Source organism: Mrakia frigida, assembly GCF_051309035.1.
Source record: "Mrakia frigida strain ATCC 22029 unplaced genomic scaffold BDY24scaffold_24, whole genome shotgun sequence".
NCBI lineage: Eukaryota > Fungi > Basidiomycota > Tremellomycetes > Cystofilobasidiales > Mrakiaceae > Mrakia > Mrakia frigida.
The window spans coordinates 324,381-351,529 of NW_027481257.1; the positions used below are offsets into that span (position 1 = coordinate 324,381).

The window sequence follows — 27,149 nt, forward strand, 5'->3', positions numbered from 1 at the left end:
GAACCTCGCAGAGAACTCGGCTCGTCCTGATCTCGACTTCTTGAGAGCAGCGGTGAGGTGGAACTCGCATACTTCGGCGATCCGTCTGGAAAAAGAGAGAGGAGAAGGAGATGGGTGGGTGGATCAGCGACGGCGTTTGAAGGAAACGAGGACAAACGACACGCGACGAAGACTCACTTGTCGATCCAGTTCCCACATCTCGCTCCGTCGAGCTTGATCGCAGTGCAGGTTCCCATATCCCTCGACATCCCAATCTCCATGATCGACTCAGCGGACTCGGGGTTGATGGCGAGAGCGTTCGTGAGAGGATGAGGAGACATGGCGCCCTGAGAACGAAGGCAAGGGAGAGAGAGAGAGAGAAACGGTCAGCTCAGACGACCCTCGATCTTCTTCGCAGCCCAAATCGATGCTCACCTTCATGGGTCTCAGCACCCTAGGGTTCAAGATCGCCACCACCGTCCCAACTCTCAAGTTCCAGAACTTCTCGAACGCGCCTCCGCTCCCTCCCTTGTACACCTTCTTCCCTCCGTTCCTACTCCCTCCCGACGTGAACGAGTCGGCCTCGAAGAGCAGCATCGTCAAGCTAGCATCTCCTCCCGTAGCGGCCTTCCCAGACGACTTCGTCGGCAGCGAGACGAGCTTGAACGTGACGAACTTCTTCTTCATCTGACCCTTGTTCTTCGCCTTGTCCTTTGGCGGCGGCTTCCTTCCTCGAGGTTTCTTGTTCGGATCGGGTGCTGCTGCTCCGTCTTCGTCTCCATCGTCGTCGGAAGCTTCGTCTCCGATAGCTGGACCTCCCTTGGTGAACTTGACTCCTCCGTTTTGCTCAGCGACGACGGCGATGGTGATCCAGTCTCCGAGGAGAGGGATGTCGTAGAAGGTTCCGTCACGAGAAAGTCGAATGATGGAGTAGAGGAGGGAAGGAGGGACGTGGAATCGATCGGAGAGGTGAGCTTGGAGAGTTTCGTGGGAGAGGGTTCGTTCTCTGTGAGGGAGGAGGAGCAGGAGGTGGTGAGCTCGAGTCTCCTTCGGCAAACACGAGAAAGATCGATCGAAACGGAAAGAATTAACTCACCTCAAGCGTATACCAGAGTTGGGTTCGACCGTCTTCCATTCCCTATCCCCTCCAGGTCCAACACCAAACTCCTTCGGTCCCATCTCGAGCTTCTCAGCAACCGTTCCATCCTCCTCCCTCTTCCCTCCTGCACTCGTTCCCAGAGCTCCCTTCTCCTCCCACTCCAGATCGATAGGTTCCCTCTCCCTCTCCTTCCCTTTCCGAGTGGGTGGAGCGATGGCTGGCGTAGAAGTGAAGTTGGAGGTTCGTTGAACTTGGGGGAGCGAGGAGGACGAAGCGGCGTTGGTTGCTTGAGAGACGGAGGAGAGGAAGGTTGATTGACGAGGAGGCGGAGGGATGATGTGAGTGGGTTTAAGAGGTTTCGGGGGTGCTAGCTCTGTTATGGGCAAACGTGAGAGCAGAGGCAGATGTGAGCTGAAGAGATAGAACGAGGAGCGAGAACGAGGAGAGGGAAGGAAGGGAGGGAAGGGAAAGCTCACCATCGAATCGTCCAGCAGCCCCGTTGTATTTCCTCTTGGGCGAAAGGGGATGAGGTCTAGTTGGATCCGTCCAGTTTACGACCTTCGAATTCCCTGAGAGCGAGAACGGGAGGAGGAGACGAAAGAAAGAGAGAGTCAGCTCGACCAAAGAAGGGAAGCTCAACAACACGACCTCCTCCTTCCTTCCTTTGCTCCTCACGACTCCATCGGCGCATATTGCAGCCCTAAGCAACCTCATGTACCTACGGGCACTGCTGAACGCCTCTATCCCAGTGCTAATAGATCTGAACTCACTTGGACTCTTGCTAGGACTCTGAGGAACGAGCACCTTTCCTGAGCTCTTGACGAGCTCCCTCTCCCTCGCTCGTTTCTTCGAAGCCTGATCTGCTTCCTCGCGAGCAATCATCTCTGTAAGCTTCGCTTGCTCCCTCTTGAGCTCGGGAAGAGACTTCCCGTTCGTCTTGGACATGGCTGGGAAAGAAGAGGGGGAAGGGGAGGGGAGGGTGGAAGGTGGGAGGGAGAAACAGCAGGCGCGTCTCGAAATTCAAAGTGTCAGCTCGAGGGTCGAAGGGTGGTCGTCGTCAGGGAACGAAAACTTTTTTCCTCGGTCTTGACGACGTTATGGCAGCCTCTCTTTTGACCCTCGTTTGAATCCAACAAGAACGACGAGCGAAGATCAGCGGTCAAAGAGCAGGTAGAAAAGGCAAGGGAGTTCGATGTGGGACGCGTCTTCCTCTTCCTTACGTCCTCTCAACCACAAGGACCGACTGCTTACTTCTCTCCGAGAGAGTGCATCTGCTAGGTTCGAGAGACGCCTCTTCTGTCCCTTGATGTTTCTTGTAGAGGATCTGATCTGACGAGAGCAGAGGCGAGGGACTCGTTGGGATGCGATGGGGACGCGCTGCTGAGGAGAAATCCTTACGAGAGTTGAAGTGGCGAACTGAGAGGAAGGGGGAGATAAGGGAGGACGAAAGCGAGGAGGAGAAACTGGGAAAAAAGTAAGAAGAAGGAAAACCGACGCGACTTGAACCAGCAACCTGGGGTCCCCCTCCTTCCTGCACTCTAAACCGCTGTCCCAAATCTGCCTCTCCCAACTCCAAACTGACAACTACCTCCCTTCACTGCCCTCAACCTGCTCAGAGAACACCCACCCCACCCGCGGATCTTTCGATTCTTACCGCGACGCGTCCCTCTCCTCCCTTCCCCCCTCCGTCCCAGAGAGAGCACAAGCAGACAGGACCCCCAAACCGAGATCTGCCGTCATCAAAGGACACTTGGCTGTCTGTAGGGAGATGTGGCCGAGCGGTCTAAGGCGCTAGCTTAAGGTGAATGAAAATTTGTCTCGCTAGTCAGAAATGGCATGGGTTCGAATCCCATCGTCTTCACTTTTGCTGCCCTCCACGACTGCACGAGCTCGATTCGTGAGTTTGGGTTGACTTGGGAGCGTTCGTTTTGGCTCGGGAGAGGGAAGAGCGAGAGACGCGTCGAATTCCCTCCCTCTCTTTGCTGTTCCTACTCCTGGGCTCCCCGACTTTACTCACGTTCGATTACTCTGTTCGGATGCTGACCTCTAGGTTTGATCGGCGAGCAGAAGAAAAAGGAGGAAGGGGAGGGGAGGGAGCAGCCGACGCGTCGAGTCGCGTTTTCTTCCTCTCTTTCCGCCCTTCCTCCCCTGATACTTACAGGTGACGAGATTGTTATGGAAAGAGTCATTTTTTTCACTCTTTCGTGTTCAGAAGCTGGAGAGGTCAGACGCAGATTGCGTTGAGTTGAGACTGTCCAGAGTTGAGGATTCAGGCGCGTCTTCTTTCTCTCTCCCTCCTCTGGATCCTTTCTTGCTGCTTGACTATCTAATCAACGCCGTGCTCACTTCAAAAGCATTTTCGTTTTTAACAGACCGTCGTCGCCCGCTCATCGTCTTTCTGCTCACTGAAGCTCGAGACGAAGATCCGAGTCGAAAAATCCACTCTGTTGGGAAACCCTCCTCGCTGCTCCCTCGGAGGTTCAGCGACAGTCTCGTCTCATCAGAACCCACACCCCGGAAGTTGGAAGGCTGGCAAGTGTCAGGGTATTAATTTCCCGGTTCAGTTGGCGAGCAGAAGAAGGAAGGGAGAGGAGAAGAAGAACTGTCCAACCGACTCGACACGTCCGCTGCCCTCTCTCCCGTCTTCCTCTCCTGATGATTACCGAACGAGAGCAATACCTCAGCACTTTCATCCTTCGTGATGAGAAGCTGAGAGGTTGAAACTGAGGTCACATTGAGTCAGGCTATTGAAAGTCGAAAATCAGACGCGTCCTTCCCTCTTCATTTTTCATCTACTCCTTCTTCCGCTCGACTGAACTTTCGTCGTATCAATAACGTACTCTCTATAGTCATCATCGGCTCTTCTTTTCCTCTTTGCACCCCAGCTCCTGAACCCAACTCGTCCGACGGAATCAAGTTCAATGACCACAAGCTCGACGCGTCTCAATTTCTTGATCCCTGACCCAAAGGAGCAAGCTTCCCTTCTTAGGTCCTGGCCTAACCCGAAAAAAACAATCCCCTCACGTTGATAGTCCGATTTCGGACCTTCGCCTGCTGCCTTCCATTGATAAATCACAACTTCGTCGTAGCTGCATCGCAAAGAACGGTTCGGTCGCTCGCTCGAGCTGTTCATTTCTCTTCCTGAAGCTGGCTTCCACGCATCCTCCTCTCTCCTCTTCACCCAGAATGAAATGCTATATCTAGTGGCTTTGAAACAGACACATCGATGTCTGAGGTCGCACACTGAGTCGACTTTTGAGCTCGTAGAGAGAGTGTCACCGAATCAGCTTCCAGTCCCTTGATTTCGGGGTTTCAATTTTGACAATCCGCTGCTGGTCGCGTAAGTCGACTTTTTGATACATCCCGATATGTTCGAGAGAGAAAAACCTTCCTCAGTCCAAACGCGCTCGACCCCCCCTCCAAACCCTTCCCTCTCCTCTCTTCTTCCTCAGCCTCAACCATCCATCCACCCTTCTCTCGCTTGCTGCCATGCTCTCGTTCCTCTACCCATCTCGCCCTCTCCCACGTCCCACTCCTGCTCCCTCCCGACCTTCCATCTCCCCTTACAGTTTCCCTTCTGGAGAGTTCTCGCCCGTCGTTCTTCGATCCATCTTCGAAGGGACGTTGCCGGGCCAACCGTTCAAACCTCACGACGTCTACTCGGATGTATGGAAGGTGGGATATTACGGAATGATCTTGTCCTTTGGCTTCGTCGTTCTCGTCGTGAGTCTCCGTTCTCAAGTCTGGTAGAGAACGAAGGAAGAGGAGGACGGAGGGAGAGACGGAGGAGGGGCCGATGGGAGGAGATGGGACTCAGCTGATTGTTTCCCTTCGTTCTTCCCTTGCTGGGTCGATGTAGAACTCTGCGGATCGTCCAAAGGACGGATGGGTCTCGATCCTGAGAAGGCAATCCAAAATAGTATCAGTCCTACGTGAGTCTCCCTTCTATCTCAGCTCAAAGCTCAACCAAACCCTCCCTCCATCTCCCACCATCCTTCCTTCCTTCCTTCCCTCGTCCTCCCCTCCCCTTCGCCTTCCCAACCTCCCAAAGATGCTGATATCTTCTCGATGTTGATCTTCAGTTCTCGCTGGTCCCGCCGTCGCTATCGGAGAAGGAGTCTCAGCCAACCTACGAGGAGTGAGTTGAGCTTTCCCTCTCCCTCCTTCCCCACCCTCCCTCCCTTCCCCTTCCATGAGTCCCCGGACCCCACCCTCTCTTCGTCCTCGTCCTTCCTCCCATCTTATCTCTTCTTCGAAGACGAGAGGCTGATTACGACTCGTCTATCTAATCTCGTCGATGGATCTTCAGAGAGAATCAGCCTGGAATGCTGCTACAGGAGGGCTCTTGGGAGGTGCGATCATCGGTCAACTCGGTTCGTTCGTTTCTCTTCACTCTCTCCTTCTTCTTCCTCTCGCTCGTACTGACTCCGCTCGTTCTCTTCTCGTCGATCAACAGGCAGGACTAGTCAACAGAACCTCGGAATCGCCGTCTTGTTCAGTCTCATGGCCACCGCCAACGAGTTCTTCCCTTGGGTGAGCTTCGCTCCTCCTCCTCCCTCCCTCCCTCTATCCTCCCACCTCCTCGTCGCCTCCCACCTTCTTCTGCTCTCCGCGTACCTTTTACACTCCCAAAAGTTCAAGCTGACTTTCTTCTCCTGCCTTCGTCGTCTCAACAGACCGGACAACACGGTCGTCTCCCTTACGATCCCGACCTGATCGTCGAGCGAGACAACGAGCGATTGATGCAAGGACTGGTCCTCAGGAAGTGGGAGGACATCAAACCTCCTCCTGGTCAAGTGAGGCCTCTACTTTCTCTCGTGTTTCAACATTCCTCCCTTCGAACAAAAGGAAGAGCGACAACGATGAGCCGAGGCTGACCCTCTTCCTCCTTCCTCGTCGACGCGTTCTTTCTTCGCCTTTCCTCAGGGATACGGAATCTACCCCGGTGCAGATCGATCCTACACCCTCGACGCTAAGCTTTCCGGCAAACCCATCACTCCTGAGGAATGGGCTCAACCTCAGAGACGGGACGAGATCTGGCCCAAGGGTGGGAACCGAGTGTTGAGACCTGTGGCTCCCAAATTGCCGCCGCTCGAGCCGCAACACTAGAGAGCGGTAGATTAGAGGGTGGTGCGCGGTGGAGAGGGAAGAGAGAACCGGAGTTGGTGAAGCAGCACTTTGGGTCTCGTTGGGAGAAGGAGAGCAGAGGGAGGAGGGGGTTCGTTTTTTTTTTTGGTTTCCGTTTCCTTCGTTTCTTCCTGCTTCTTTCTCTTTTGACGATCTACGAGCTCTTGGTTTCACGAAAATGAAGTAGACGAAGAGGACGTGGAAGGGTAGCATAGAGTAGGAGGGATCTACACGGAGAGTAATCAAGAAACGAATCGTACCGAGTCCCGACGCGTCGAGCTCCTCGCCATCCCCTTCCTTCGACGCTCAACCGTGACTTTTGATAGACTCAAGCACTCAAAGCTAAAATCTAAACATATCTATCGTTCCCTCCACTCCTTTCCGCGACGTCCTGATCCTGTAAACGAAGAGTGACCGACGAGGAAGACGAGGCGTCCTCCCTGACCCGACCGGCGAGGAGGTGGTGTTGCTCTCACTCCTTCTGGATAAGCGAAAAGAAGGCAGACAAAAGGAGAGTCAGTGGAAGGTCTGGAGAAACGAAGTAGTCGAATCTGTGGCAAGAGCGAACGAAGACTCGAGACTCGACTGACCTGTTGAACCTCCTCCCCCTCTCCCTCCCTCGCCAACGGCTTCTTCAAGTTACAGAACCATCTCGCCAGCCCCCAATCTCCCATTTTCGCCGGTGGTTCCTCTCCAACCAAGAATCTGTCCCTTCTGAAGATGAACGCATCTCCAGGCGTCAACTCGACCTTCACCTTCCTCGTCCTCTCCACTCCCCAATTCGTCTGCGTCACCACCCCCGATCCCTGCTTGTCCTCCTCGACGTCCAACGCCTGAGCAGCCTCCAGCATCATCCACCTCAGTCCCTGCAGCGTCTTGTTTACGTCGTCGTTGAGGGGTAGGATGCGTTGGAAGGAAGGAGCGAAGTTGATGGACGTGATTTCGGGAGTTGCGACGGGAGGGGAATCTCGGTAGAGAGGGATGTTTCGACGGAGTTGTTGAAGTCGAGCTGAGAGAGGGGAGAGGACGATGGTTGGTTTGGAAGGGGTCTCGCGGCGGGTTGGTAAGGTGAGGGATTTAGCGGAACCGAAGGGGATCGGATTGAGGACGAGAGCGTTGAACGCGACGGGAGCTGCGTGGTGGAGGTTGCGAGCTAGTTCGAAGCCGTCGATGACGTGGAGAGTTCGATTGGTCATTCGGTGGTCGTTGTGGATGATTTCGTATTGATGAGGGAAGGGGATGTAGCTGCGACGCGTCGGGGAGAGACGAACGAGACGAACGAGAGGTTCAGCGCTGCGTTCGATTCGGGGAAGCTCGTGGATCTTCGAGATAAGAACGCAAGACTAAACAAGATCTGAGACTAAGACTCACCACAGATCCATGCTGAAATCCAATCCTCCAGGCGCGTCTCTCTCCGACAAGGGAGTCCTTCGTCGGAAACCCGATGTCAGGTTCAGCTCTGCGCCGAGAGCATCGACTACCTCGTCCAGCTCCTTGGGAGTGATGATCCTCTTAGTGTTCTGAGCGTCGGTTCCCACTCGTCGAATAACGAGAGGGTCCGCTCCCAGCGGCGTTGGCGACCTGATGAGGTCCGACGCGGCGATGGAGGCGACGGTGCGGAAGGGCTCAGCGTTGGGGGAGGAGGCGGAGGAGTAGTCGATAGGAGGTAGATCGGAGCCTGTTGCTGGTAGTATCGTCGGAGAGGGGGCGTTCGAGCCGTCGAACCAAGCGATCCTTGTGCTGTCCTGCTCCGGCGACGACGACGACGACGACGACTCTCCCTCCGCTTCTCTCCTCCTCGCAAACTCCGCCAACATGCTCATCGGGTAGTGCGATGTCTCGTCCACCAGCTCTCCCTTCCAAGTGACCCGTATGCCGCACGAACCACCTTCTCTGAAGATCCCGACTGAGGGAGCTCGATCAGGATTGACGGGAGGAGAGAGTCGCTTCCTCTCGTTCGGAACGACCAACGCTCGGTCGGAATCCTTGAGCCAGAGGAAAGGGAAGCTGGTGGAGGGTGGTATTCCAAAATCGGGAGCGGAGATTTCGACGGAGTGGGGGCGGACGAGGACTTCGATTCCAGCTTTGGGAGGGACGGCGCGAGACCAGGTCGAAGGTGTCTGAGGAACGTCTCGGAAGGCGGGTATGATGTGTCGCCAGCGCGAAGGAGTGAGGGTGTCGAGATTTAGAGGGAAGGAATCTTGAAGGGGGATGGAGTTCGAGGGTCGAGAGCCAAAAGTGGGAAAAGTGGGACGAAGAGGAGGGGACCTCGAGTTGGGCGGGAGGTGCGAATGAGGAGGAGGAACGGAAGATCGAGGGTAGGCTGTTGGGGGAGTAAAGTATCTGGACGTGGAAGATGTCGTCCGAGGTCTTGCTGATGACGAAGAACGAGAAGAAGGAGGAGGTGGTGATGGTTCTTGAGTCCAACGGAAGACGGGTTTGGGGTTGGGAGCAGCGGGTGTCGTTGATTCCTCCGAATCAGGTTTCGAGGGTCCAGCTTCGGATCTGAGGAGATGAAGAAAGCAAGCGGAAGAGTACAGGTTAGCTTCTGCGTTGTCCAATCGAGGGCGAAAGCTCAGAGTAAGGGCGAAGGGAAGGAAGAGAACGAACGAGGTCGACGTCGAGCTCAACTCCCTTCTTCCTTCCCTTCCTTCTCCTCCAGCTACAAAGACGACCCTCCCAGAGCTCCCAGCGAGCCTTCCATTCCTAGATCCGAGCTTGGTATCCATCCGACTCCATCTTGGACGACATATAGCTTGAAGTCGAGTCGAGGAAGCTGAGATCATGGCCGTGAAGGGGAAGGAAGGAGGGGACAGCTCGAGTCGAAAAAAAGAGCTCGAGCTCACCTCACCTCTCCTCCCCTCCAACTTCGACCACCCTTCCTCCTTCCTTCTTTCTCCTCCTTATGGACGACATCTTTTCACTCTACGAGACAGCTCGCGCGCTCGTCATCACGCTAAGGCGGGAGAACAAGAAACTTCGCGAACGAAACGAGCAGCTTCTTCACATCGGATCCCAGTCCTACCGAGCTCTTCAACTTCAACAGGAGTCCCTCAACCCAGCAGGAATTTGGATCGCGGACACCGACGAGGATACGATGAAGGAGGTCCAGCGAAGTGCGAAGACGCCCATTGGCAGTGGAGGTGGAAGGGTCTGGGTGTGGAAGAAGGTGAGAGGTCTCGTCCTTCATCTTCATCTCTCCTTTGACTGATCTTTCCTCTCCTCCCGGAATCTGTCCCCTCAAGGTTCGAAGGTTTCCACGCCACGGTCAAGATCGGATCCCCAACTTCATGTCCCACCCGCAGGCTCAGCGATACCGTAACTTCAAACCCTTCGAAAAGCAGTTCCCCCTCGAGGTCTTTGAGAGAATCATCCGGTTCGGAGGCCCTCCCCTTCTCGCTGCCACTTCCCTAGCCAGTCGAGCTTGCTTCGACATCTTCACACCGACGCTGTATCGGTCTGTCAAGCTCGAGAGCTTCACGGCTTTTCACATATTCATGAAGAAGGAGGTGAGTTGAGCACTCGGAGAGCTCAGCTCGACTTGCGTTTCCCAGCTGACAGTCTCTTTCCCTCGTCTTCTTCCAGCCTCCTTCACCATGCACACCCCTTCTTTCGCGTCTCTCTATCAACAACGTTCGATTCCTCGAGATCAACTCCGCCTACATCTGGTACTTGCCCCTATCTCCGTCGAGCCTCGCCGCCTACGACCCCCTTCATCTCGACCGTCTCACCATCTTCGTTCACGGAGATCCGGAGGAAGAGGAGAGGGACGAGAGCGACGACGAAGAAGAGGGAGAGGATCCGATCCTCAAGATACATCCATTCGACCTCGGCTTCCTCCAACTTTGCAATCCCACCGAGCTCGTCCTTCACGTCAACGACGCGACCTCGATCTTGGATCCCGTCTTTCGCCTATCCACCGACGTCGCCTTATGCATTTCCGGCTGGTCTCGACTTCGGAGCGTTATCTTCGTCGACCTGGATGTCATCTGGAACAACCAAGGCGAGATACAAGACGGGAATGCCCTCGTCGACGACTCGATCCGCTTCTGCTTCCTCGGTCTTGGAGGCCAAGTCCCTACCGCTTCATCGGACATCTCTCTCCTCTGGGACGTATCGAATCAGACGATGGATGTTCCCTCGATCAACGGAAAGAGCCTCGTCGACCTCGTCGTCAAGAGGGATCGAACTCTCTTCCAACCCTCCATCACCTCCGCAACGATCCTAGTCGGAGGGCAGGAGCAGGTCGACAAGCTCGAGGAGATCATGGCTGGATACGAGGACGGAGAGCTACCTACGAACCTCAAGATCGGCCTCGGAAATCAGGACTACGGGCACGACGAGATCGACCTTTAGAGGGAGAAGGGCGTCGGATCGTTGGTCGGCGTCGGACTTCTCACCCTCCCCTCCCTCTTCCTCCTCCCAACCTACTTCGTCGACTCTCACCTCCCTTACTCCCATCCTCTCCAATCAACCCGCCACCAGCTTCTCTCTCTCCTCGTCGGCGTCGTCGCTCCCTCCCTCGGAAGTCCTCCCCCTACATTGTCCCTTCTCGTCCGTCTCCTCACCTCTACACAGGTGCCATGGACGGTTTAGTATACTTACTTTAGTCTCTAGTCATCCTTTCACTTGCCCGTCGGACTCTAGTTTTCTCCTTCTCTCGTCTCTCTTCGCTCTCGTTTGCCTTTCTCTTTTCGCTCGTCGCGTCTCGCAGATTTACCCCATTGAACCTCATACCCCTTCCACTTCCGTACCATTTTTTGAAGGTCTCGTTCGTCCTTGAAGTCCATACCTACTTCATCATATCCATCTCGCTCAAAAAAACTACCCTTCTTCTTCGTCTCAACGCGTCGCGTCCTCCTTCGTCCTTTCCTTTTGAAACCTCTCCCCTCGCTTTTTGTCTCGATATCCCTTTTCTTTGCTCATCCTCAACATTCTTCCAATCAGGCTAACTTTTCTTCGACTTCCACTCAGCTTATCGAGATGGGGTCGCTCGCCTGCACGTCGAGTTTTTGATCCGAGCTCGGTTTCGAAAAGACGGACGTGCGACCTTTCCCGTCGGCTTCTACTTTCTCTCGTCTTCACCATGAGAGTCAGATCTCCCAGTCAAGCGTAAAAACTACAACAATAAGCATCGCTTCTACCACTCGTTAAGCAACCAAACGACCTATCCAAAAACGGTCACCCACTGTAAATCGAAACCGCTGCAAACTGCAAACGAAAACTTACTTCTTCTCCCTCCCCGCCACCATCTCCTCCCCCTTCAAATCCATAAACCAACTCTCCCTCCCTCCTCCCTCTTGGCCTTCCTTCCTCTCAACCACCCACCTATCCCTCCTAAAGATCCTCACCTCCTCCTCCCCATCATCTTCCCCTCCCTCCCACTCCCACTCCCTTCTCGGTCCCTTCCTCATCAACCTCTGCATCAGCTTCAGCCCCGCAGCTACCAACCCAGCATCCTTCGTGAGAGGCAAGGTGTCCCTCCACGACGGCGAATAGTTCACCGCGATGATTTCAGGGAGGGGCCGACGGGAGGAGGAGGAGGGAGCGATGGAGTGCCATAGTTTTAGGATCCGAGCTGAGGAGGGGGAGAGGGAGATGACGGGGAGGGGGGGACCGGCGTTTAGGAGGAAAGAGGAAGAGGGCGGTGGGCGATGGGAGATGGACGTTTCGACGAGGGAGGTGAAGGTTTCGGGTTGGAGGTGATAGAGCGTCAAGGCGGAGGCGAAGGTGTCGATGAAGTTCATGGGAGTAGGGGTGGTGTTGATAACGAGTTCGTACTGAGGTGGGGAAGGAAGGTGGCTTGAGTCGAGAAGAAGAAAGGAGGAGGAAGGGAGGGAGGAAGGTGAGCGAAAGTCGGACAGCGTCGAAGAAAAAAGCAAACGAACGAGAGAGCGAGGAGGACTCGAACTTACAGCAGGTCCGTCTCGAGCAAGCTCTCGGATCCGACCTCCATCTTAGGCAGCTTCTCATCCGTCCAAACACCTCCCAGAACGCCCACCAACCTCCTCATCGCCTCCTCTCTCGTCTCTCCCTCCCTCCTCTTCAACCCCTTCGCAACCGTGATCATCCCGTCGACCTCCAACTTCTTCAGTGCGATCGAAGGATTGGATCTGATGACGTTTAAATTGAACCTGGAGACCTTCATCTCCTCCGAGTACAACGAACGACGCGGAACGTCGACCGATTTCGACGCGACGACGACCTTGATCTCCTCAGCCGCCTTCTTCTTCTCCTCCTCGACCCTCTTCGCCTCCTTCACCTGCTCCGCCAAGAAAGCCAGAGTCACCTCGAACTCCTTCTTCTTCGTCGTCATCGTCCTCTTCTCCGCCGAGCAGATCTCAATCCAGAGCGAATCCTCCTCGACGACCTCCCTTGCTTCCGGCGTGACGGCGGCGACTCCGTTGGAGGGAGGGTCCAGATCGAGTCTCTTCCTCCCAGAGACAGGATCGAGGAGAGTAGGATCGCAGTCCTCGAGCCAAGCGGTAGGGAAGGACGTCTTCGAGGGGATCTTGTACGTCGTCGGCGAGGAAACGAGGACCTTCCAGGGTTCCGACGTGATTTCCAGATCCGGATGGGAAGCGAGGAGACCGAGACGACGTTGATCCTCGAGGTAGGCGGAGTCGGTGAAGGACTCGGAGTCGGGGGTGGTAGTGGCGGCGGCGAGGGGGGAGAGGACTTCCGACCAGGCTGCGTCTCGAGAGAGGGAGAAGGAGGAGGAGGAGGAGGAAGACGACGACGAGGATCCTCCTGGGACGATCCCTCCTTCGAAGGATGGATATACGATTTCTTGTTGACCTTTCCGACGACGAACCTCGTGGAAGAAGCGACTCTCCTGTTGGCCGAGGAGGTAGGTGCTGGTCGTTTCGTCTCCGAGGAGGACGTCCGCGACTTGGGCGGGAGGGCGAGGAGGGCCGAGGAATTTTGTTCGATCGATCTCGGATTGGGGTGTTTGTCGATTGGATGGTATGGCGGAGATATATCGAGAGGGAGTAGAGCTCCAGGAACGTGCTGGTGGTGGGTTCCGAACGACGACGTGAGGCTCCTCGGGTTTGAGGTGTTCGAACCGGCGTTGAATCTGAGCGAGGATGTCGGATTCGGGAGGGATGGGTGCGGATTTGCGAGATTGTGAGGTTTCGATGGAGAGTTGGGTGGTGGTAGGAGGAGCGGAGAGGAAGGTTGGGATGAGAGGAGCGATGTGGTAGTCGAGGTTCTCGAGACGCGTTTTGCGAAGGAAAGTGGAGGAGGCGACGGAAACGATGTGTTGGGGAGGTGGAGAAGGCTCTGGAGGAGGTGCCTGTTCCGGCCTCCACTGGGTCTCCGGGTTCGAGGTCGTGCTGGGACGCGTCGTCGGTTCGATCTCCGTTGACTCGCTCGACTCCTCTTCCTCCTTCTCCTCCTCCTCCTGTTTCCGACGACCGTTGAAGCGAGGTGGATGGGACTCTTCTGCATGGAGAGATGTCGGTGGTGGGATGTAAGCTGGTGGTGATGGAGGTGGGGGAGGACGGGGTGGCGGTTGAAGAAGCTCGAAGTCGGAGGGCTCGAGGAGGTCGAAGACGTTGAACACCTTCGGTGGTGATGGCTGCTTCGGTAACGTTGAGAAGTTCTCTGGAGGGACCGACGGTGCTGGATTTGAAGGAGGGGGAACCCGTTTGGGTATCGACTTGAGTGAGGGCGGTGGACTGGAGGGGAGAGCAGCGGTAGGAGGAGGACGACGAGTTGAGAGAGGGACGGATCTTCCTTCAGACGGAAGAGGTTTGTATCGGGGACGTTTGCGAGTGGGGTTGGGGTTGACGACTGGTGAAGGGGCCAACGGCTGAGATATTCTACATGAGCGACCACAGAACCAAAGCGAAGATGGCGAGAAAAAAAAAAGGTCAGCCCTTGAGCCTCGTCCGTTGTGCTCTCACTTTCCTCGCGACGCTCTCGTTCAGTGTTGCCGACATAACTCCAAGCCCACGACAAAGACTTCAAACTCACGACAAGTCTTTCAACCAAGGCTCGATATCTGTGACGGATAGCGAACGAGAGGCGACGTCTGACGACTTCTCGTCGTCTGTCCTTTTGAATCTCGAGGTCGAGGATGCACTGTCGTCTTGATGGACCGAGCGAGACTGCTGTTCGGAGTGTGCCGGACTACAACGAACGGATCGTCAGCTCGATGTTTCCTTCTGCGAAGCTTAAGAAAGGTAGAAGCTGCAGTAGCACTTACGAGCTGTTGGAGGAAGAAGGAGTCGAGGAAGCCTGAAGCTCGTGAGCTCCCGGTCGAAGCGACGAAGATGGAGGTACGGACCTGGACAGAGGCAAGGAAAACAGGAAGAAAAGCGGAGAGTCAATACTGGTGACCTTCTTGCACTGGATTTCAGCCTCGGAAAGGGAGATGAACGCTGAGGTCGAGCTGGAGAGAAGTCAAAGAAAACTCACGAGCTCAACCTCCTTCCTCCTTCCTCCCATCCTCCAGAGACGACTCTAGCTCTCCCTCCTCCTCCTGTCCCAAACGAAGTTGACGAGACCGAGCACGAAGGTGAAGCAGGCTTGAGAGTATGCCCTAGCAGTGATCCTAGTGAACGAGGGACCATGGGAGTTGAGATCAAGACCGAAAAACGAGGAAAGAAAGCGGACCTCCTCGAAAACGTCGTGAGCTTCCCTCCTTCCCTCGCTGGCTGCCTTCAAACGTCCATCATCTCAAATCTCAACAAAAAGCCATCAGCATCTATGGCTGAACCCTCCTCTTCTCGGACTTCTGCCTTCCCTGGACTTCCTTCTTCCTCCTCCTCGCACTCGCTCGTTGCCGAAGAGTACGAGCTCAACTCCCCTCCTCCTCCTCCTCACTCTGCTCCTCTCCCTCCTTCACGTCGTCCCTCCCAAAATCGCACTCACTCCCACAACGCTCGATCAAGAGGATTCTCCATCCACTCCCTCTCCTCCCATCCCAACTCTCTTCTCTTCAACGACTTCGGATCAAGTCCTGTGCATCGAAGATCGCACCTCCCAAACCCAAAGGTCAACTTCACAGAGGAGGACGACGAGGGAGAAGACGCCAGGATGAGGCGGAGATCCAACAACATCCTCAGCAGCTTGGGAGCCGAGGATGACAGTACGTGGGAGATCGCGAGAAGCATGAAGTCGAGTTGGAGGAGGAAGGTCTTTCTGTTGATGGAGGTGAGTTTGGGTTGAGCTCGTTCGATTCGTTATTTGGGCCTCGTCGTCGCTGCTGGCATCCGCCTCGTCCTATTGTAGACTTCAGAAGCTGATCTCGGACTCGTTTTGACTTCAACTAGGAACCCAAAAGCTCAGAAGAAGCATTCATGGTCCATTGGAGTGTGACGTTCTTGATCCTCTTCTCGTGAGCTCGACCTCGACTCGCTTCCTTCCCTCCCCGTCGTCGTCCGCTTCGAGAGATCGAACTCATCGTGTTCTCTTCTTTCACTTCACGCAGAGCTCTGTTGACGGTGATATCAACCCTGCCAGGCTATCACTCAGTTCCCGTTCTGGCTCGAGTTCTCTTCGGACTCGACACCACTATCGTCGTTCTCTTCACGTTGGAAGTGCGTTGTTTTCACCTGACTCCTCGCACGCTCGTCTCGAAACTGACTCCTTAATCTTTCACCTCTACAGTACTTTACACGAGTGAGTGTCCAGCCCTACCTTGTCGGAGACTCAACTCCTTTACTGACCTCTTTCGTCGTCCTCTTCAGCTCATCGGACACTCGGACTCGAGAAAACAACTCTTCGCCCATGCCACTTCCTTCCTCGCCGTTATCGACTTCCTCTCCGTCTTCCCCTACTATCTCGAGATCATGCTTCACGATGACACAGTCAGTTCCATCCTCTCTTCTTCCTCTCCTTTTCCTCCTTCCCCGCCGAACGCGTCGCTGACTTCGACCTCTCCCTTTCTCTCCTCTTTCCTCAGAGCGTCATGTTCAGATTCTCCATTCTCCGTACCTTCAGGCTGCTTCGAGTCTTCCGAGCTTTCCGTTACTCCAACACCGTCATCCTCACCATCGAAGTCATGCGAATCTCGATCAAGCTTTCTCAGGACGCTCTGCTGGCGTGAGTTCGAGTCTCGTCCTCGTTCCGACGTCTCCTTCGAACAGTGACTGATTCTTCTTGTTTTACTCTCTCAGCCTTGCTTTCTTCATCGTCATGGTCATGATTGTCTTCTCGACGTGAGTCTCTTTTCCACTTTCTCGTCGCTTTCGAACGTGCGACCCTCCACTGATTCGCTTCTGTTCTTCCTCCGTTCAGCTTGATCTACTTTGCCGAACGAGGATCCTGGGACGACGTGTTGCAGACCTTCGTCAACGCTGATGGTGACCCAACGAGTTTTGGTGAGCTCTACCTCGTTCTTCGACGGTCGTTTCGAATCCTCTCAACTGATCACTCGACGCGTCGTTTCTTTCTCTGCCATCTTATCCAGGCTCGATCCCAGCAGCAGCTTGGTTCGTCCTCCCCTTCTTTTCGTATTTCATACTCTTGAGGTGTAACCGTGAAGCTGATATCATCCAAATCGCCTCTCTTTCTTCTTCTGCAGGTTCGTTCTCGTCACGATCACCACCGTTCGTCGTCCCTCTCCACTATCTCCTCCCACCCTCCACCACATTCCACCCTTCGCTAACTCTCCTTTCGTCTCGTCTCAATTTCTAACCCAAATCCAGGTTGGCTACGGAGAAATCACGCCTCGCTCGACCCTCGGTCGTCTCGTCACCATCCCTCTTCTCGTCTTCGGACTCCTCCTCATCGCTCTGCCTTCCTTCGTACTAGGGAGGAACTTCTCGAGCGTTTGGGAGGCGGTGAGGCATTCGGAGTTTGATCAGGTTCGTCGTTTCTCCTCTTTCCCTCTCGTTCCCCAGAGTCGACGAGCCGCCGTTCCTTTTCCTCCCTCGCACCTCTCCCTCTCCAACTCTTCACTCTTCTCATACTAACAACCCCTCCCTTCCCTCCTTCCCCCGTATATTCAGACGAACCTCTTCCACCTCCCCGGCGCCGACCCCTCCACCCTCTCCCCTTCCTCCCCCAACTCCCCTCGTCTCTCCCAAGAGAATCAAAACCTCCTCCCGCTCCCAACCACCACAACCAACAACAACAACCTCACCGCCTCGAGTTCCCGCAAAACTTCTCACGAGGGCGGCAGAGCGGTTTCGCCTTCCTCCCTTGAAGCAGCCAACAACGGGAACGGCGGAATCGGACTGAGGACGCTACCGATGGGGTCGCCGGTCGCTTCGACGAATCTGCATGGACTGAGGATGGATAGGAGAGATCCGAGTGGACCTAGTGGGGAGAGAGGGGAGAGTAGGGATTTGTCCAATTTGAAGGTGAGCTTCGTTCGTTCGTTCGTCGTTGAAACGAAACGCGTCGAGCTCGTTTCGTTCTCCTCCATCCTCGCCCTCATCTCCTCTCCCTCTCCCCCCAAAAAGAAACAGGTGAAGTTCTGTGCTGACTTCTGCTTCTTCCTCTTTCAACCCAGCTCGCCCGCAACCAAGAAGCGCTCTCCTCTCAGATCGACTCCCTCAGGGAAGTCGTCGAGGCCCAAGGGAGGTTGGTTGCTCAACTCCTGGCGGCGTTGAGCGAGAACACCAACGCGAAGGCTGGAAGGAGGTCAGAAGGGGATTTGTTTGGGGATTTAGGTGGAGAGGGGAAGGGTGGGAAGGGTGGGAGTGCGAGTGAGAAGAGGAAGGGGAAGGAGAGGGAACGGGATGGGGATGGGGATGGAGATTTAGCATGAGCTTCGGGACATGTGTTGAAGCTGGCTTGGGGTTGGGAAAAGCTGAGGGAGAAGGACGAGGACGTGGAGGAACGGAGGAGGAGGAAGGTCCGAGACGCGTCGCGTCGCCTCTCATCTCATCTCATCCTTCGTCCTAGATTCCGATCATCAAAGATCCACGAACACAAAATCTAGATCTGCTTCGACCGTGTCGAGCAAACTCCCTCAAGGCTCTCTACAAACGAGCAAAGAAGAAACCGAGATCTCCTCGCGACGCGGGTCGTTTGGTTCCTTTCCCTCTTTTTTCTCTCGTCCTCCAGGCCTGATTCTTCTGGAACTTGACTTACTTGATCGTCAGGGCTGAAAAAAGAAAAAGGCGGCAGCGAACGAGTCGATCTCCGAGGAAACGCTTCGTCTCTCGGATTGGCAGGCCCTTGAAAAATCTTCAAGTAGGAAAAGGAAGCTCAAGAAGGGAGAAGAACAAGCAAAGCAAGACGCTGATGACGGTGGGGACGGGGGAGGAGGAGGCCCGTCTCTCCGTTGAGGAAAACAAAAAAGAAGGAGAAGACGAGGAGGGGAGGAACCAAACTGACTGGGCCTGTCTCTCTCTTGCCGACTTCCATCTCCCATCTCCCATCTTCCTTTCATCTCTCTCTCTACAAACAACAACAACAACAACAACAACACAACAAATCCATACTCGTACGTCCCTCTCTCGATCCCTTGCCATCTCTTGTATTTCTTCATATGTTAGAACGTTCTCTTGCGACGCCTCTCTCCACAAACTGAAGCTGCTGATCTTCCTCCATCTTCCGGCGGCTCCTCCTTTCTCCTCTCCTCCTTCTCCTCCTTCCTTCCCTCCCAACCCCCACCCTTATCTCTTCTCATCCACCACCTCTAGAAAGATCATGTCCGTCAGCGCTCCTGGACTTCAAAGAAGGAGGTCATCTCTCGTGAGTCCAACGTCTTCCCTGAGAACGAACAAACGAGGGGAGGAGAGATGGGATGGATGGGCTCCTCCTCGCTCCTCCTCCCTTCTTTGGTTTCGATTCGCATTCGCATTCGGACCGACATCATCCCTTGCTTCTGACTGACTCTGGTTGTTGTTGTTGTTTAATGGGGGATCTAAGGTCGGTGCTGTTATCGATGTTGAAGCGATTGGGAAACCTTCGCCCAAGCCTAGGATGCACAAGAGGAGTTTGACAGGTCAGCTTCGAGGGAGGAGAGAGGACGGAAGCGGTCAGCTTGAGACGCTCGCTGATGCTTTTTGGGTTGGTTTCATCTTTTGTTGGGACTGATTAGGAAACTACGAGGTGAGTAGTTACTTAACGAGAGAAGGAAAAAAAATCTGCTCGAGGAGAAGGAGAGCAAAGAAGACGAACCAATCAACCTGACCCTTCCCTCCCATCTCCCCTCCTTCCCTCTCCCTCTCTTCCTCCCCTCCCACCCCACCCCCACTCCACCCTCTACTCCTCGTCCACAGCCTCTCAACGCCAAAGGCGAGAAGCACTGGCCTCTCGGAGACGAAAAAGTCTGGACGGAAGCTCTCAAAGCGGACGCGGATCTCTCGGTCCCGTCCATCCAGAAATCCATCGTTCACAACCTCACCACCACCCTCGCCAGGCAGGCTTACAACCTCGTGGGAGCGGATCTGGAAGCGTACCAGGCGACGGCGCTTTCGGCTAGGGATACTTTGGTGAGTGCGTGCGCCGGAAAGAAGAAGGGGAGGAGGAGATGAGGAGATGGGAGGGGAGATGGGAAGCGAGTTTGAGCTGATTTGGGTTTCGGTGGTGTTGTTTCTTGACGATTGTAGATCAGGAACTGGAACTTGACAACTTCGTACCATTCGTCCAAGAGCCCCAAGAGGATTTACTACTTGTTCGTGCTCGCTTCGCTTCCTCTCCTGGCTCCCTCCCCCATCTCCCTTTCATCTCTCTCGTCCTTCCTCCTCCCCGTCATCTCTCCTCGCTCGAGCTCACCGCCCCCCTTTCTCCCCTCTTCTCTCTCATCTCTCGTGTTCTGTTCTCTGCAGGTCCCTCGAGTTCCTCCTCGGTCGAGCCCTCGACAACGCTCTCCTCAACCTCGACATCAAGACCCAGTTCTCGGACGCCGTCCACGGGCTTGGGTTCCGATTGGAGGATTTGCTCGAGAACGAACGAGATGCTGGACTTGGGAACGGAGGATTGGGACGACTTGCTGCTTGCTGTGAGTCCCACGTTTTCCTGGTTGTACAGGGAGAGGAAGAAGAAGGGGAGGGAGGGAGAGACGAGAGAGCTGATCAAGTTTATTTCGTTTCGTTTCGTCCTCAGACGTTGACGCTTTCGCCACTCTCGAGCTTCCTGGATGGGGTTACGGACTTCGATACCAGTTTGGAATCTTCAAGCAGTACCTCGATCAGAACGGAGCTCAGTTGGAGGCACCTGATCCTTGGCTCGACAACCAGGTTCGTCTTCGCATCTCCTCTCCCTCTTCTTTCCTTCCTTCCTCGAGCTCGACCTCTCTGTCGTCTTTCCTTCCACTCCCGAACTACAAACTGATCTGGTCGTTTCTCTTTCTTTCTGTCGCCGTCGACCTTTCAGAACGCCTGGGAGATCCCTCGACTCGACGTGACCGTTCGAGTGAGATTCTACGGAGAGGCTGAGCGAGTTGGTGGAGCTAAAGGGAAGGCTGTTTGGAAGGTGAGCTTGAACTCCTTCTTACTTTCCTCGTCAATGTCGCTGCTGACTTGTTTGGTTCTTGCTTGCGTTCGAGCGACCAGGGAGGACAAGAGGTTCTCGCCGTCGCGTGAGCTTTCCCTCTCCCTCTTTTTCTTTCCGTTCTCCCCTCGAGCTGACTCAATCGTTCTGCTGCTTTGGTTCTGGATAGCTACGACGTTCCAATCCCTGGGCACGGAACTCGAAACACCAGTAACATCAGGTTCTGGGTGAGTCCTGAGCTCGAGCTTCAGCTTTAAGACGACGAAGCTGACCTGGCCCTTCTTCGTTTTCGATGATTGAACGAACAGAGCGCCAAACCCATCTCCGGATTCGATCTTCGATCCTTCGACGCTGGAGACTACCAGGCTTCCGTTGAGGCTTCCCAGTCCGCTGAGACCATCACCCGTGTCTTGTATCCGAACGACAACAACGTGAGTGTCTCGTCTTTCCTTTCTTTGTTCGAAGCTCGAACTCGAACTCGAACTGACGGCTTTCTTCTTCTTCATCATCTCTTCTTCTTCTACAGGACGCCGGAAAGGAGCTTCGACTCAAGCAGCAATACTTCTGGACCGCGGCCTCGCTGTCCGACATCCTTCGACGGTTCAGGAAGCTCGACAAGCCTTGGGTGGAGCTTTCGGATTTCATCGCTATTCAGTTGAACGATACTCATCCTACGGTGAGTGAGGGGAGAAATGATTGGGAGGGAGGGCTAGGAGAGGCCCGACGCGTCGCTGACCTTCGGTTTGCTTTTCTGAACAGCTCGCCATCCCTGAGTTGGTTCGAATCCTCGTTGACGAGGAGGATGTCGACTTCGATACTGCTTGGGGAATCACTCAGAAGGTGTAAGTACTCGATTCACACTGAGCTCGAGAGGGTCGAGACGTTTCGAGCGCTGACTTTTTCGACTTCGTTTTGGCGATCTAGCTTCTCCTACACCAACCACACCGTTCTTCCCGAGGCTTTGGAGAAGTGGGGAGTTCCTCTCATGAGCAACTTGCTTCCCAGGATCATGCAGGTTCGTCCTCTCGCTCCCTTTTCGACACACCCGACGCTTTCCCTTTTCTCGGTCGGCGCGTTGTCTGACATCGCTTCGTCTCTCCCCTTCTCGTTCTCCTTCCGCACAGATCATCTTCGACCTCAACCACGACTTCATGGTCGTCGTCGACAAGATCTACCCTGGAGATCTCGGCAAGATGGAGCGAATGTCCCTCATCCAGGAGGGCTACCCTCAGTCCGTCCGAATGGCCAACCTCGCCGTCGTCGGATCCCACAAGGTCAACGGAGTCGCTGCTCTTCACTCGGAGCTCGTTCAGTCCCAGCTGTTCCCTGATTTCGTGGAGCTCTTCGGACGAGACAAGTTCACCAACGTCACCAACGGAATCGCTCCTCGACGATGGCTCAACCAGTGCAACCCTGAGCTTTCGCAGCTTATCACCAAGACGCTTGGGTCGGCCGATTGGTTGAAGCATCTTGATTTGCTCAAGTGAGTTTACGTCCTTGCTTCTGATATCTTTGATTCGAGTCGGAAGGAGAGTCGAGCTCGAGCGCTGACCGCGTCCCTTTGCCTTTTCGTTTTCTCCCTCGCAGGGGTCTTCTCCCTCACGCCACGGAGCCCAAGTTCAGGAAGGAGTGGGAGGAGATCAAGACTCGAAACAAGGCTCGACTCGCTCATCTCGTCCACACCGAGTTGGGCGTTGTCATCCCCACCCACGCTTGCTTCGACGTTCAGATCAAGAGGTTCGTTTTCGACGCGTCTCTCCTCCTTCTTCTTCTTCTTCCTCTCTCGCTCGAAGCTGATACATCTTTCTTGCTTTTTTCTTTTGGTAGGTTGCACGAGTACAAGCGACAGCAGATGAACATCTACTCGGTCATCCATCGATACCTCACCCTCAAGGGAATGTCCCCCGCGGAGAGGAAGAAGTGCAACCCTCACGTCGCCGTCTTCGCTGGGAAATCTGCTCCTGGTTACTTCATTGCCAAGGTGAGCTCTCTTTTCATGTCCTACTGCTGCTTGACCGAGGACAGAACGAGGAGTTTGAACGAAAGGAAGCTGAACTGACGCGTCTCGTTCTCTTTCTTTTTTCGATTCGCCTTTGCAGCTCATCATCCGACTCATCTCGTCGGTTCAGAAGCTCGTCAACGCTGATAAGGATGTTGGAGATTACCTCAAGGTAAGAATCTCTTCCTCCGTCCTCTTGAACGCTCGACTCGACATGTCGACTCGAACTCGTCGCTGACTTGATCGTCTCGTCTCACTTCTTCGCAGGTCGTCTTCATCCCCGATTACTCGGTCTCCCTCGCTGAGGTCATCATCCCTGCTGCCGACGTCAGTGTTCAGATCTCGACTGCCGGAACCGAGGCTTCGGGAACTTCGAACATGAAGCTTTCGTTGAACGGAGCGTTGATGCTGGGAACTGTCGATGGAGCGTGAGTTTCTGCTCTCTTCTTCTCCCTCGAAGACTGGGCTGAACTGACTGGTCGTCCTTTTCTTTCTATCTGCGTCGTACAGCAACATCGAGATCGCCGAGAGTTCGTCCTGCATCCCTCTCTCCTCTCCTGTCTTTCCACCTCTCTTCTCACCCACTGATTCACCTCTTCTTCCTGCCTTTTCTTTATCTCTACAGAGGTCGGAGAGGAGAACGTCTTCTTCTTCGGATTCCTCACCCCCGACGTCGAGGCTCAACGACGAGAGAACCTCTTCCACCCCGTCCCCGTCGAGAAGAAGTCCCCCGCTCTCGCCGCCGTCTTCAAGGCTATCGAGAGTGGCATGTTCGGAGACTACCACGTCTTTGCTCCTCTCATTGAGAGTGTCACCCAGCATGGTGATGTGAGTCGACTTACTTCCTCTAGTCGAGTTCGAGTTCGTTCACTGACGAAACGACTTTGACGCGTCCTTCCCTCTCCTTTCCTCGTTCTCTCTTTCTTGATACAGAACTACCTTGTGTAAGCTCATCTTCCAACTCTACCTCGACCGTCTTCTTCTTCCCCTCAAAGCTGACCTCGTCCTTTCTTCCTCGACTCCTTTCCTCAGCGCCGACGACTTCGAGTCCTACCTCGACGCCCAAGCCCTCCTCGACGAGACCTTCAAGGACCGAGAGTCGTGGATCACCAAGTCCATCACCACCGTCGCCAACATGGGATTCTTCTCGTCCGATCGAGCCGTTGCTAGTGCGTTCTTCTCCTCTCTCCTTTCCTGTCCTTCCGTTCGTTCGTTCGTCGTCGACGCGTGAGGCTGATGCTCTTCCTTTTCCTTCCGTTCAGCCTACTGCGAGGAGATCTGGAACGTCGAGCCTCTCCGGGTCCCCGATTCTTACAAGGGTTAAACTTAGATGGAATTTGTCGTCGTCGCGTCGTCTCGGTTCTCGCTCTTTTCTCCATCTCTCGTTTTTCTTTTTGCTCTCTCTCTCTCTCTCTCTCTCTCTCTCTCTCTCTCTTTCTCGTTCAAACATACATGCTTGCTTCTCGTCTCGAATCAGCCCCTTTCTCCATCGATCAAACTCGTCGGGCAATGAAGTTGCCTCTCGTACTTTGGAAGTCGAAGGGAAAGGACAGGCAGTTCGGGATTGTCCATGAGCGAGAAGAGGATAAAAACGCAACAGGGACGGCATAGATCGAGACAGGCCTAGAACATAGGCACAAGAGAGATACGGGACTGCGTCAGGACAAAAAAACGAATCCTAAAACCCTGAAAGAACGAAAGAACGAAATACCAAAAACAAAATGAAACGACGCGTCGAGACTCGAGCTGAAGAGAACGACGGGAGACAACTCGACCCCTTTTCAAGAACAGAGTCCCAGCGTAGCATATAAAACAACAAAGCTAGACCCTCTGCAGAAGCAAACACAAAACAAACCCAAATGAAACCCAAAGGGAACGACGCGTCGAGCTGATCAGGAGGAGAAAAGCGAGTCCGGGAGTCAGCTCTCATTTCTCCTCCTCCAGTCTCGTCAGCGCAAGAAAACTCGCCTTAGAAAACTGCCCTAGTGATCGAGCAACTGCCCGTACTGATCTCGCTCCTCGACTCGATCCAAGAAAGGCGAGGTTTCGTGACTCTCCTCGTCCGTGGCTGATCGGCGTCGTCGGAAGGGAAGAGCTGCCGTTCCCCAGTGACCCTCAGACCCTGAGATGGCTGCTGCTCCTCCACCGACGGGGGCGCTGGCTTGGGTGGGAACTCCTTGGTAGACGGGGGCGTTGGCGGTTGAAGTCGCTCCCGACATGGTCGCTGAGTTTGCAGTCTGGAGGGAGAAAAGGAAGAGAGGAGGAAAGCGATGGGTCAGATTTACGACCGGTGAGGTTTCGAGAAACTAAAAAATTGGAGGAGAAGAGACGTACCGCAGCTGTTCCCATCTGCGTGGCCGCGTTCGCTCCCGACGTCCCACCTCCAGCAGAGCCACCAGCGGCTCCTCCTCCGGCAGCACCACCGGCAGCACCAGCAGCAGCTCCAGCTCCAGCAGCGGCTCCGATTCCTATCCCCGTCAAAGCTCCCAAGATCAACCCCTTCGCAATCAGAACTCCCAACGTGACTGCGACGACTCCTCCCACGATCGATCCGACAGCTACACCAGCCTTCTGGCCTCCCGAAAGGCTTGAAGAGGCTTCGACGTTACCAGCAACAGCGACGTCGACGATGCTGGGTTCGGCTGAGGCGGAAGAGGGGGTGTCGATGGTCGGGGAGGGTGAGATGGGGAGGGAGGTGAGGACGAAGGAAGAGAAGACGACCGATTCCGAGTTGGTAGAAAGCAGGAGGGAAGTGAGGAGTACTGCCGATGCCGTAGGGGTTTCGGAGGGAGAGTCGATGGTCGAAGTGAGGGTGATGGGAGTGGAGAAGGTCTGAGTTGACGCGACGACCTGCGAGAGCGAGTTGGTGATCGAGACTTCCGAAACAACCTCAGAGACGGAGGTGATGAGGAAAATCGAGGATTCTGCTGTAGACGTTGAAGGCGTGAGCGTGGGAGGGACTTCGCTGTAGCTCGAAGAAGAAGGAAGCGATGAGAGATCTGGTCAGCTCCGAGACGTCAAATGAGGAGGAATGAGTTGCTCACGAAGAAGTGATGACGCTGGTGGGTACCCTGAGAATCAAAGGTAGAGTCAGACCCAGTCTTGAATGGAGAGATGGGAGGAAAAAGTGAACCCACGAGGAAGAAGTCTCAAGGGAAAGGGAGCTCGAAACGAACGAGGTTGATTCCGTCGACGAGATTGTTGCGGTTGAGCTGATCCTGGGAGAAGATATAAACTGAGTTAGATGAAGTGAGAAGAAGAAGAAGCAAAGAAACCTGACTGACGACTCGGAGGAAATGACCGATCTTGAGGTTACAGGGGGAGAGGAGGAGGAATCAGCTGTGAGACTTTGACGCGTCGAGACTTCCCTCCCTCCTTGTAACTCACGAGCTGGTGATCTCGATCGAAGTAGGTAAAGACGATGTGACGAAAGCAGAGGGTGCTGACGTTGACGTTGGCGAGATGGAGCTCGAGCTGCTCAAAGAAATCGAGGAGGAGACCGACGAGGTGCTGACCGAAGTCATCAATGTGGTAGACTGGCTTTGGCTGCTCGAACTCGAACTCGAACTCGAGCTCGTGATGGGAGGGACCGAGGAGGATCCCGAGGTAGTGCTGATAATAGTGGTGGTCGATATGGGGACCGCCCTGTGGGAAGATCGAGATCCGTCAGAATGCGACGAGACGAAATCGCAGACGCGACGAGAAAAAGGAGTGCGACGAAACGCAGGGAACTCACGAGGAAGTTGAGGTGATGATTGAAGAAGAGGATGAGGATGAGGATGAGGATGAGGATGAGGATGAGGATGAGGATGAGGATGAGGATGAGGATGAGGATGAGGATGAGGATGAGGATGAGGAGGACGAGGACGAAGACGAGATGGAGGACGAGGATGAGGAAGAGGACGTTATGGGAAAGCCATCGAAGATGGACGACGGTGGAGGATAGACTGAGCTGGAGCCAATGGGGTAAGAACTGGAGTTCGGGAACGTAATGCTGCAAGAGGAAAGATGGAGGTATCGCATCAGTTCGGTCTCCTGCATCAAAAGAAGGTGCTCACACAGGTGGTCGGTACATCCCCTCGTAAATCTAAGACAGCAACTTCAAACGCGTCAGTACTCCTTCGAAATGCGCCACGAGACGACGTGCGAACCTGAGCATCTGTTCCATCTGTGCTACAATCTCCAGGGGTAACGACAGCGTAATCGTTAAACTGGAAACCCGAAAAAGAGGAGTGTGAGTGGGATCGAAAACAGCGAACGAAATCGCGCAGGGGAAAACTGAAGGCAGCGTGGAACTCAATCTACTAACGCAATACTGAAGATGAAAGGATGAAAGACGAACAAATCAGCAGTTTTCGCACGGAGAGAGAGCGGGAGAACGGAAACGCACGCAAGACTTGGTCGCAGAAGAGTACGCGCCGTAGCGAAAAGCGGGAAATTCAGGCTCCATGTAGACATTGCATACCTGAAGGACACAGGAGTCTGGTGAGCAGCGGAGAGGTCAGCAGGATATCGCAACGGCGAGGACGAAAGACGAAGAGATCA

At 54.6% G+C, this 27,149-nt stretch overlaps 7 protein-coding genes and 1 non-coding gene across 8 annotated transcripts in view; 5 read left to right on the forward strand and 3 right to left on the reverse strand.

Moving 5' to 3' along the window:
- MCM10 (Mcm10p) overlaps positions 1 to 2,023 on the reverse strand; it is a gene marked incomplete at both ends in the record, with an annotated part of 3,247 nt that extends 1,224 nt beyond the window's left edge. The window contains 6 exons of the mRNA XM_076638152.1: positions 5 to 85; positions 178 to 326; positions 415 to 985; positions 1,076 to 1,451; positions 1,555 to 1,647; positions 1,849 to 2,023. Coding sequence (XP_076494854.1) covers positions 5 to 85; positions 178 to 326; positions 415 to 985; positions 1,076 to 1,451; positions 1,555 to 1,647; positions 1,849 to 2,023 — 1,445 coding nt within the window. The remainder of the gene's footprint in view (positions 1 to 4; positions 86 to 177; positions 327 to 414; positions 986 to 1,075; positions 1,452 to 1,554; positions 1,648 to 1,848) is intronic.
- An 819-nt stretch (positions 2,024 to 2,842) lies between these two features.
- On the forward strand, positions 2,843 to 2,939 carry BDY24DRAFT_t75. The gene has a single exon. It is a non-coding gene; the product is annotated as a tRNA-Leu (tRNA).
- A 1,519-nt stretch (positions 2,940 to 4,458) lies between these two features.
- BDY24DRAFT_129654 (uncharacterized protein) lies at positions 4,459 to 6,376 on the forward strand. The gene is made up of 7 exons (XM_076635993.1): positions 4,459 to 4,801; positions 4,938 to 5,010; positions 5,161 to 5,216; positions 5,388 to 5,451; positions 5,535 to 5,611; positions 5,755 to 5,874; positions 6,005 to 6,376. The coding sequence occupies exons 1-7, from the start codon at positions 4,568 to 4,570 to the stop codon at positions 6,185 to 6,187; spliced, it is 807 nt and encodes a 268-aa protein (XP_076494855.1). The 5' UTR covers positions 4,459 to 4,567; the 3' UTR covers positions 6,188 to 6,376.
- Positions 6,377 to 6,547: 171 nt separating this feature from the next.
- BDY24DRAFT_129657 (uncharacterized protein) lies at positions 6,548 to 7,539 on the reverse strand. Its single transcript, XM_076635994.1, has 2 exons — positions 6,796 to 7,539; positions 6,548 to 6,686 (listed from the first exon to the last, which is right to left on the reverse strand). The coding sequence occupies exons 1-2, from the start codon at positions 7,399 to 7,401 to the stop codon at positions 6,678 to 6,680; spliced, it is 615 nt and encodes a 204-aa protein (XP_076494856.1). The 5' UTR covers positions 7,402 to 7,539; the 3' UTR covers positions 6,548 to 6,677.
- A 1,571-nt stretch (positions 7,540 to 9,110) lies between these two features.
- Positions 9,111 to 10,561, forward strand: BDY24DRAFT_416918 (uncharacterized protein; the record flags this gene model as incomplete). Its single annotated transcript, XM_076643639.1, has 3 exons — positions 9,111 to 9,374; positions 9,451 to 9,714; positions 9,791 to 10,561. 3 exons carry the CDS (start codon positions 9,111 to 9,113, stop codon positions 10,559 to 10,561), a joined length of 1,299 nt encoding a protein of 432 aa, XP_076494857.1.
- Positions 10,562 to 11,197: 636 nt separating this feature from the next.
- BDY24DRAFT_129683 (uncharacterized protein) lies at positions 11,198 to 14,865 on the reverse strand. The gene is made up of 5 exons (XM_076635995.1): positions 14,630 to 14,865; positions 14,418 to 14,498; positions 14,186 to 14,341; positions 12,121 to 14,031; positions 11,198 to 12,007 (listed from the first exon to the last, which is right to left on the reverse strand). Exons 1-5 carry the CDS (start codon positions 14,782 to 14,784, stop codon positions 11,431 to 11,433), a joined length of 2,880 nt encoding a protein of 959 aa, XP_076494858.1. The 5' UTR covers positions 14,785 to 14,865; the 3' UTR covers positions 11,198 to 11,430.
- A 55-nt stretch (positions 14,866 to 14,920) lies between these two features.
- BDY24DRAFT_416920 (ion transporter) lies at positions 14,921 to 17,930 on the forward strand (the record flags this gene model as incomplete). Its single annotated transcript, XM_076643640.1, has 13 exons — positions 14,921 to 15,367; positions 15,487 to 15,551; positions 15,645 to 15,753; positions 15,824 to 15,835; positions 15,904 to 16,023; positions 16,119 to 16,258; positions 16,333 to 16,374; positions 16,454 to 16,536; positions 16,626 to 16,647; positions 16,740 to 16,764; positions 16,864 to 17,022; positions 17,167 to 17,520; positions 17,673 to 17,930. The coding sequence occupies 13 exons, from the start codon at positions 14,921 to 14,923 to the stop codon at positions 17,928 to 17,930; spliced, it is 1,836 nt and encodes a 611-aa protein (XP_076494859.1).
- An 844-nt stretch (positions 17,931 to 18,774) lies between these two features.
- Positions 18,775 to 24,024, forward strand: GPH1 (glycogen phosphorylase). The gene is made up of 24 exons (XM_076641342.1): positions 18,775 to 18,862; positions 19,040 to 19,115; positions 19,212 to 19,222; positions 19,393 to 19,605; positions 19,723 to 19,787; positions 19,942 to 20,114; positions 20,219 to 20,352; positions 20,489 to 20,587; positions 20,668 to 20,693; positions 20,775 to 20,832; positions 20,914 to 21,036; positions 21,132 to 21,281; positions 21,365 to 21,447; positions 21,530 to 21,620; positions 21,730 to 22,088; positions 22,193 to 22,342; positions 22,433 to 22,586; positions 22,705 to 22,776; positions 22,872 to 23,032; positions 23,115 to 23,134; positions 23,230 to 23,432; positions 23,538 to 23,548; positions 23,637 to 23,773; positions 23,867 to 24,024. The coding sequence occupies exons 1-24, from the start codon at positions 18,818 to 18,820 to the stop codon at positions 23,926 to 23,928; spliced, it is 2,676 nt and encodes an 891-aa protein (XP_076494860.1). The 5' UTR covers positions 18,775 to 18,817; the 3' UTR covers positions 23,929 to 24,024.
- The last annotated feature ends 3,125 nt before the right edge of the window (positions 24,025 to 27,149 follow it).